Source organism: Dendropsophus ebraccatus, unplaced genomic scaffold (genome assembly GCF_027789765.1).
Source record: "Dendropsophus ebraccatus isolate aDenEbr1 unplaced genomic scaffold, aDenEbr1.pat pat_scaffold_941_ctg1, whole genome shotgun sequence".
In the NCBI taxonomy this organism is placed as follows: domain Eukaryota; kingdom Metazoa; phylum Chordata; class Amphibia; order Anura; family Hylidae; genus Dendropsophus; species Dendropsophus ebraccatus.
This window is the reverse complement of record NW_027210541.1, coordinates 18,241-28,353: the sequence shown is the minus strand read 5'-3', so window position 1 is coordinate 28,353 and position 10,113 is coordinate 18,241. Positions and strand designations below refer to the sequence as shown.

The 10,113-nt window shown below is 48.7% G+C and overlaps 1 protein-coding gene across 1 annotated transcript; it reads left to right on the top strand.

The window, feature by feature from the left end:
* Window positions 1-2,899: 2,899 nt before the first annotated feature.
* Window positions 2,900-4,942, top strand: LOC138781144 (oocyte zinc finger protein XlCOF22-like). The gene is made up of 2 exons (XM_069956770.1): window positions 2,900-2,904; window positions 3,017-4,942. Exons 1-2 carry the CDS (start codon window positions 2,900-2,902, stop codon window positions 4,191-4,193), a joined length of 1,182 nt encoding a protein of 393 aa, XP_069812871.1. The 3' UTR covers window positions 4,194-4,942.
* Window positions 4,943-10,113: the final 5,171 nt, after the last annotated feature.

Here is a 10,113-nt window from a genome sequence, read left to right as displayed (position 1 = left end):
AGCTACATTACATTAACACCCCCCCCCCTGTGTATATATGTATAGTGAGGGGGGGCAGGGATATAAGGGGGGGCTCCACCTTACAGCTACATTACAGTAACCCCCCCCCCCCCCCCCGTGTATATATGTATAGTGCAGTATAGTGAGGGGGGGGCAGGGATATAAGGGGGGGCTCCACCTTACAGCTACATTACAGTAACACTCCCCCCCCCCTGTGTATATATGTATAGTGCAGTATAGTGAGGGGGGCAGGGATATAAGGAGGGGCTCCACCTTACAGCTACATTACAGTAACACCCCCCCCCTCGTGTATATATGTATAGTGCAGTATAGTGAGGGGGGGGCAGGGATATAAGGGGGGGCTCCACCTTACAGCTACATTACAGTAACACCCCCCCTGTGTATATATGTATAGTGCAGTATAGTGATGGGGGCAGGGATATAAGGGGGGGCTCCACCTTACAGCTACATTACAGTCACCCCCCCCCCTGTGTATATATGTATAGTGCAGTATAGTGAGGAGGGCACAGGGATATAAGGGGGGGCTCCACCTTACAGCTACATTACAGTAACACCCCCCTGTGTATATATGTATAGTGCAGTATAGTGATGGGGGCAGGGATATAAGGGGGGGGCTCCACCTTACAGCTACATTACAGTAACCCCCCCCCCCCCTGTGTATATATGTATAGTGCAGTATAGTGAGGGGGGGCACAGGGATATAAGGGGGGGCTCCACCTTACAGCTACATTACAGTAACACCCCCCCCTGTGTATATATGTATATATGTATAGTGAGGGGGGGGGCAGGGATATAAGGGGGGGCTCCACCTTACAGCTACATTACAGTAACCCCCCCCCCCCCCTGTGTATATATGTATAGTGCAGTATAGTGAGGGGGGGGGCAGGGATATAAGGGGGGGCTCCACCTTACAGCTACATTACAGTAACACCCCCCCTGTGTATATATGTATAGTGCAGTATAGTGAGGGGGGGCACAGGGATATAAGGGGGGGCTCCACCTTACAGCTACATTACAGTAACACCCCCCCTGTGTATATATGTATAGTGCAGTATAGTGAGGGGGGCACAGGGATATAAGGGGGGGCTCCACCTTACAGCTACATTACAGTCCCCCCTCCCCCTGTGTATATATGTATAGTGCAGTATAGTGAGGGGGGGGGGCAGGGATATAAGGGGGGCTCCACCTTACAGCTACATTACAGTAACACTCCCCCCCCCTGTGTATATATGTATAGTGCAGTATAGTGAGGGGGGGGGGGCAGGGATATAAGGGGGGGCTCCACCTTACAGCTACATTACAGTAACCCCCCCCCCTGTGTATATATGTATAGTGCAGTATAGTGAGGGGGGGGCACAGGGATATAAGGGGGGGCTCCACCTTACAGCTACATTACAGTAACCCCCCCCCCTGTGTATATATGTATAGTGCAGTATAGTGAGGGGGGGGGGGGCAGGGATATAAGGGGGGGCTCCACCTTACAGCTACATTACAGTAACTCCCCCCCCCCCCTGTGTATATATGTATAGTGCAGTATAGTGAGGGGGGGGCAGGGATATAAGGGGGGGCTCCACCTTACAGCTACATTACAGTAACACCCCCCCCTCCCCCCCTGTGTAAATATGTATAGTGCAGTATAGTGAGGGGGGGGCACAGGGATATAAGGGGGGGCTCCACCTTACAGCTACATTACAGTAACCCCCCCCCCTGTGTATATATGTATAGTGCAGTATAGTGAGGGAGGGGGGGCAGGGATATAAGGGGGGGGCTTCACCTTACAGCTACATTACAGTAACCCCCCCCCTGTGTATATATGTATAGTGCAGTATAGTGAGGAGGGGGGGCAGGGATATAAGGGGGGGCTCCACCTTACAGCTACATTACAGTAACCCCCCCCCCTGTGTATATATGTGTAGTGCAGTATAGTGAGGGGGGGGGGGCAGGGATATAAGGGGGGGCTCCACCTTACAGCTACATTACAGTACACCCCCCCTGTGTATATATGTATAGTGCAGTATAGTGAGGGGGGGGGCACAGGGATATAAGGGGGGGGCTCCACCTTACAGCTACATTACAGTAACCCCCTCCCCTGTGTATATATGTATAGTGCAGTATAGTGAGGGGGGGCACAGGGATATAAGGGGGGGGCTCCACCTTACAGCTACATTACAGTAACACCCCCCTTCCTGTGTATATATGTATATATGTATAGTGAGGGGGGCACAGGGATATAAGGGGGGGCTCCACCTTACAGCTACATTACAGTAACACCCCCCCCCCTGTGTATATATGTATAGTGCAGTATAGTGATGGGGGGCACAGGGATATAAGGGGGGGCTCCACCTTACAGCTACATTACAGTAACCCCCCCCCCGTGTATATATGTATAGTGCAGTATAGTGAGGGGGGGCAGGGATATAAGGGGGGGCTCCACCTTACAGCTACATTACAGTAACCCCCCCCCCCCCCCGTGTATATATGTATAGTGCAGTATAGTGAGGGGGGGGGGGTCACAGGGATATAAAGGGGGGCTCCACCTTACAGCTACATTACAGTAACACCTCACCTCAGGGTCATTGTGCTGTACTCCACCATCATCCGCAGTCCCATACTCACACATTGTGATACCTGCCTGCCCTCCCCCCTTGTTTCCAGTCCTGTGTAATATTTGCAGAGCCGCTACAGAATGATGGTAACGTCACTTACACAGGGAGAGACCGGAACAACAACATCCAAAAATTACAGCAATGTCTGTTTAATTTTTCCTTTTCAGGTTAAGTGACTCTGGTGTCACAAGGGCGGGGCAATATAAGGATGGGGTGTCACAAGGGCGGGGCAATTTAAGGATGGGGTGTCACAAGGGCGGGGCAATATAAGGATGGGGTTTGTAATATAAAGGAGAAATCCCTTACGTCTTTAGTATTGTATCAGTTATCACCTGATTTTTTTGGGGGGGAAGAAAAATTTTCAAAATTTATTTTACTCTAACAGAAAGAATAAGTTCAAGAAACATCGTGCTACTGCTGAATTATAAGGAAGAAGCTGGCGGTGCGGAGCAGCGCTCCTCAGGAGAAGCCCTCCTCCCCCTTACTGTACATCCAGGACGTCACACTACAGATCTATCATATAATCCTCCTGACCATGAGGAACCTTCTCCTGACCAATCACACACTGCGATCACAGGGACAGAGCAGGGAGGAGGAGAGAGGATTCAGTGTGATGAGTGTAGAGAAGAGTTTTCAAGTAGATTTGATCTTATTACACGCAGAAGTCATCACAGGGGAGAGAAGTCTTATCCATGTTCAGAATGTGGGAAATGTTTTTCATTTAAATCACACCTTGTTAGACATGAGAGAATTCACACAGGGGAGAAGCCATATTCATGTTCAGAGTGTGGGAAATGTTTTCCATTTAAATCAAATCTTGCTACACATGAGAGAATTCACACAGGAGAAAAGGCATATACATGTCCAGAATGTGGGAAATGTTTTATACAGAAATCTCAGCTTGTTTCACATGAGAGAAGCCACACAGGAGAGAAGCCATATTCATGTTTAGGATGTGGAAAATGCTTTTCAAGCAGATCAGATCTAGTTAAACATGAGAGAATTCATACAGTAGAAAAGCCATTTCAGTGTTCAGAATGTGGTAAATGCTTTAATACAAAAGCCAAGTTGAAGGGTCATCAGAGGTATCACACAGGAGACACTCCATTTTCATGCTCAGAATGTGAAAAATGCTTTCCAAACAAATCAGATCTGAGTAGACATGAGAGGATTCACACAGGAGAGAAACCATATTCATGTGCAGAATGTGGCAAATGCTTTACAGATAAATCAAATTTTGCTACACATAAGAGAATTCATACAGGAGAGAAGCCATATTCATGTCCTGAATGTGGAAAATCTTTTACAGACAAATCATATTTTGCAAGGCATAAGAGAATCCACACAGGAGAGAAGCCATATTCATGTTCAGAATGTGGAAAATGTTTTACCCGTAAATCACATCTTGTAATACATGGGAGAAATCACACAGGAGAGAAGCCGTATCCATGTTCAGAATGTGGGGAATGTTTTATTACTAATGACAAACTAAGGAATCATCAGAGAAGTCACACAGGGGAGAAGCCATTGTCATCTACATTTGTTAACGTTTTACTAGGAAATTAGATACATATAATGAAGAATGTGAAACTGCTGTAAGATTTGGTGGACTGACCCTCGATCTGCTGAACCCCAAATACTGACCGGAGGTGATGTGTGAGCGGGATCTGTGGAGGAGAAAGCCCTGAGGATATCGGGATGTGAGGATATGCGGATACTGGGGATGTGCGGATACCGGGGATGTGCGCATACCGGGGATGTCCGGATATGGAGAATATGCAGATACTGGGGAGGTGCGGATACTCGTGATGTGCGGATACTGAGAATATGCGGATACCGGGGATGTGCGGTACTGAGAATATGCGGATACCGGGGATGTGAGGATACCGGGGATGTGCTGATACCGGGGATGTGCGGATATGGAGAATATGCAGATACTGAGGATGTGCGGATATGGAGAATATGCGGATACCGGGGATGTGAGGATACCGGGGATGTGCGCATACCGGGGATGTGCGGATATGGAGAATATGCGGATACTGGGGATGTGCGGATACTGAGGATGTGCGGATATGGAGAATATGCGGATACTGGGGATGTGCGGATACCGGGGATGTGCGGATACAGAGAATATGCGAATACCGGGGATGTGAGGATACCGGGGATGTCCGGATATGGAGAATATGCAGATACTGAGAATATGCGGATACTGAGGATATGCGGATATGGAGAATATGCGGATACTGAGGATATGCGGATCCTCCTATGTGCTCCCCTTCTCAGGGTTTTATTATTTAATATGTAGACGGCAAAAGAGAGGAAACTGGATAAAAAACAAATTGTATTTGTCTTTTCATTTGTACTGGGTATGTTAGCGGCACATGTGATGTGTAGTGGGTATGTTAGCGGCACAAGTGATGTGTAGCGGGTATGTTAGTGGCACATGTGATGTGTAGTGGGTATGTTAGTGGCACATGTGATGTGTAGTGGGTATGTTAGTGGCACATGTGATGTGTAGCGGGTATGTTAGTGGCACATGTGATGTGTAGCGGGTATGTTAGTGGCACATGCAGTGTGTAGTGGGTATGTTAGCGGCACAAGTGATGTGTACTGGGTATGTTAGCGGCACAAGTGATGTGTACTGGGTATGTTAGCGGCACAAGTGATGTGTAGTGGGTATGTTAGCGGCACAAGTGATGTGTAGTGGGTATGTTAGTGGCACATGTGATGTGTAGCGGGTATGTTAGTGGCACATGCAGTGTGTAGTGGGTATGTTAGCGGCACAAGTGATGTGTACTGGGTATGTTAGCGGCACAAGTGATGTGTAGTGGGTATGTTAGTGGCACATGCAGTGTGTAGTGGGCATGTTAGCGGCACATGTGATGTGTAGTGGGTATGTTAGTGGCACATGTGATGTGTACTGGGTATGTTAGCGGCACAAGTGATGTGTAGTGGGTATGTTAGCGGCACAAGTGATGTGTACTGGGTATGTTAGCGGCACAAGTGATGTGTAGTGGGTATGTTAGTGGCACATGTGATGTGTAGTGGGTATGTTAGCGGCACAAGTGATGTGTAGTGGGTATGTTAGCGGCACATGTGATGTGTAGTGGGTATGTTAGTGGCACATGTGATGTGTAGTGGGTATGTTAGCGGCACAAGTGATGTGTACTGGGTATGTTAGCGGCACAAGTGATGTGTAGTGGGTATGTTAGCGGCACAAGTGATGTGTAGTGGGTATGTTAGCGGCACAAGTGATGTGTAGTGGGTATGTTAGCGGCACAAGTGATGTGTAGTGGGTATGTTAGTGGCACATGCAGTGTGTAGTGGGCATGTTAGCGGCACATGTGATGTGTAGTGGGTATGTTAGTGGCACATGTGATGTGTAGTGGGTATGTTAGCGGCACAAGTGATGTGTAGTGGGTATGTTAGTGGCACATGCAGTGTGTAGTGGGCATGTTAGCGGCACATGTGATGTGTACTGGGTATGTTAGCGGCACATGTGATGTGTAGTGGGTATGTTAGTGGCACAAGTGATGTGTAGTGGGTATGTTAGCGGCACAAGTGATGTGTAGTGGGTATGTTAGCGGCACATGTGATGTGTAGCGGGTATGTTAGTGGCACATGCGGTGTGTGGCGGGTATGTTAGCGGCACATGCGGTGTGTAGCGGGTATGTTAGCGGCACATGCGGTGTGTAGCGGGTATGTTAGCGGCACAAGTGATGTGTACTGGGTATGTTAGCGGCACAAGTGATGTGTAGCGGGTATGTTAGCGGCACAAGTGATGTGTAGTGGGTATGTTAGCGGCACATGTGATGTGTAGTGGGTATGTTAGCGGCACAAGTGATGTGTAGTGGGTATGTTAGCGGCACATGTGATGTGTAGTGGGTATGTTAGCGGCACATGTGATGTGTAGTGGGTATGTTAGTGGCATATGTGATGTGTAGCAGGTACAGTTAGGGCCAGAAATATTTGGACAGTGACACACTTTTGGCGAGTTGGGCTCTGCATGCCACCGCATTGGATTTGTAATGAAACCTCTACAACAGAATTCAAGTGCAGATTGTAACGTTTAATTTGAAGGGTTGAACAAAAATATCTGATAGAAAATGTAGGAATTGTGCACGTTTCTTTACAAACACTCCACATTTTAGGAGCTCAAAAGTAATTGGACAAATAAACATAACCCAAACTAAATATATATTTTTTTTAATATTTAGTTGCGAATCCTTTGGAGACAATCACTGCCTTAAGTCTGGAGCCCATGGACATCACCAAATGTTGGGTTTCCTCCTCCTTAATGCTTTGCCAGGCCTTTACAGCCGCAGCCTTCAGCTCTTGCTTGTTTCCAGGTCTTTCCGTCTTACGTCTGGATTTGAGCAAGTGAAATGCATGCTCAATTGGGTTAAGATCTGGTGACTTGGCCATTGCAGAATGTTCCACTTTTTTGCACTCATGAACTCCTGGGTGGCTTTGGCTGTATGCTTGGGGTCATTGTCCATCTGTACTATGAAGTGCCGTCCGATCAACTTTGCAGCATTTGGCTGAATCTGGGCTGAAAGTATATCCCGGTACACTTCAGAATTCATCCGGCTACTCTTGTCTGCTGTTATGTCATCAATAAACACAAGTGACTCAGTGCCAATGAAAGCCATGCATGCCCATGCCATCACGTTGCCTCCACCATGTGTTACAGAGGATGTGGTGTGCCTTGGATCGTGTGCCGTTCCCTTTCTTCTCCACACTTTTTTCTTCTTATCATTCTGGTCCAGGTTAATCTTTGTCTCATCTGTCCATAGAATACTTTTCCGGAACGGAGCTGGCTTCTTGAGGTGGTTTTCGGCCTGTCTATTTTTGGAATTGATGAATAGTTTGCATCTAGATGTGAACCCTTTGTATTTACTTTCATGGAGTCTTCTCTTTACTGTTGACTTAGAGACAGATCCACCGACTTCCCTGAGAGTGTTCGGGACTTCAGTTCATGTTGTGAACGGGTTCTTCTTCACCAAAGAAAGTGCGGCCATCATCCACCACTGTTGTCTTCCGGGGACGCCCAGGCCTTTTTGAGTTCCCAAGCTCACCAGTCAATTCCTTTTTTCTCAGAATGTACCCGACTGTTGATTTTGCTACTCCAAGCATGTCCACCATCTCTCATGTCCACCATCTCTCATGTCCGCCATCTCTCATGTCCGCCATCTCTCATGTCCGCCATCTCTCATGTCCGCCATCTCTCATGTCCGCCATCTCTCATGTCCGCTATCTCTCTGATGGATTTTTTCTTTTTTTTCAGCCTCAGGATGTTCTGCTTCACCTCAATTGAGAGTTCCTGTGACCGCATGTTGTCTGGTCACAGCAACAGCTTCCAAATGCAAAACCACACACCTGGAATCAACCCCAGACCTTTTACCTACTTCATTGATTACAGGTTAACGAGGGAGACGACTTCAGAGTTAATTGCAGCCCTTAGAGTCCATTGTCCAATTACTTTTGGTCCCTTGAAAAAGAGGAGGCTATGCATTACAGAGCTCTGATTCCTAAATTCTTTCTCCGATTTGGATGTGGAAACTTTTTTTTTTTTTTTTTTTTTAAATTCTCAGTTTTATTAAATTTTTCCCAAGCATTTTACATAAAAAACAGCAGCAAAGAAACAACAAAAAGATAAACAAATCAAAAACAGCAGTGTAGACCACACCCCTTAGGGCGGAACATTGTTATTGGAGAGAGAACTCGTTTAAACAACGAAAACCTCTTATATAAGTAAATGTGCAGAGGCACTGTACACCTCACAGCTCACTGCAGGGAAAATCGTGCCCGGAGGGCAGAGAGCCCGGGGCATACAGCTGCACTGGTGGGGGCCCCAGAAGGGAACCTCTGGGGGAGACCACTAGAGTAGGGAGTGCAGGTGAGGAAATGAGAGCAGAACGAAAAAAAAAGAGGGAGAGGGCATAAAAGGGGGGGGGGGGGGAGGAGGGGGACAGGCAGGGCCGCTCCTCACTGAGCCAGTAGGGTCCTATACTCATCTGTCTCAGTGAATTGGTCCCAGTAGAACCATGTCCGGAAAAACTTTGCGTTGTGTCCGTGCAACTGGGCCGTGAGGTCTTCCAGGTGTTTGAGATCCTCAACTTTTCGGATCCACATTGCTATACTGGGGAGATCAGGACGGCGCCAAAGGGCCGGGATACAGGCTCGTGCAGCATTAATCAGGTGCCGGAGGATAGAACGGCGGTAAGATTTAAGAGGGATATCCGCAATGTGCAGGAGAAGGAGCGCCGGGGAGAAGGGGAGCTGGCGGTCTGTGAAAGTGGAGGAAATACGCCTTACCTCCTTCCAGAAAGGTGCCAATACGGGACAACTCCAGAAGGTGTGTAAGAGAGTGCCTTCCTCGCCGCAGTTTCTCCAGCACAGTGGCGGAACGTCCGGGAACATCCGATGGAGTCGAGTGGGAACCCGATACCACCGGGAGAGCAGTTTATAACCCGCCTCTTGGAGGCGCGAGGAAATGGAGCTGGAATGGGTACAGGTAAGGACCCTGTGAACCTGAGCCGCCGATAGGGAGATATCCAAGTCTTCCTCCCATGCAGTGAGAAAGGGGGGTGGTGGCTGTTCCGGTGGGGAGCCCAACAGAGTGTAAAGGAGAGAGAGGGAGTGTCTGAGTGGGCCAGAGCCCAGGCAGAGGGTTTAGAAGAACGTGGAGGAGCGAGCAAAACCAGAGGGGTTCGGTAGCGAAGAAAGAAAATGGCGGAGTTGCAGGGCCCTCCAGAACCCCAGAGGGGCCGGGTCAGAGAAGTCCCTAAGTTCAGTAAGAGATCGCCACGTTGAGCCGTGAAGAAAGGCGGAGGCTCGGAAGGCGCCAGCTCGCGACCATGTTCGGAAGACCGGGTCCTCCAAGCTAGTCGGAAAGGCAGGGTTGCCCAAGATAGGGAACATGGGAGAGGGGTGAGGGGCCAGGAAGCCAGCGGAAAGGTGCTTATGGCACAACTCCAATGTAGGAACGATAGAGGGATGAGAGCCGGCAAAACGCGCTGAAGCTGGGATCCACGGGGCTGCCAACAAGGGGATTGAGGAAAGTGTCATTTCCAGTCCAACCCACAGTTTAGTGGGGGCATGGCGGTGCCAGTCGAGAACCCGGGTGAGGTGTGCCGCTGCATAGTATTGGTAAAGATTGGGGAGAGCTAAACCTCCTTTCGCTTTCGAGCGATATAGGATTGATTTGGCGATGCGAGGTTGCTTGTGTGCCCAAATAAATTTGGTGAGGAGTGTAGACAGATGCCGGAAGTAGGATAGGGGGACCGCAACCGGGAGGGCTTGAAAAAGATACAGCAAGCGCGGCAAGACGTTCATTTTGAATATCGCGCAACGCCCAAACCAGGTGAAGGTACCCCCATGCCACTTGAGCAAGTCTGCTTCAATGCGCTTGAGCATGGGCAAGTAGTTGACTCTGAAAACGTCTACTGTTGCGGGAGTGAGTTGAACACCCAGGTACGTTAGG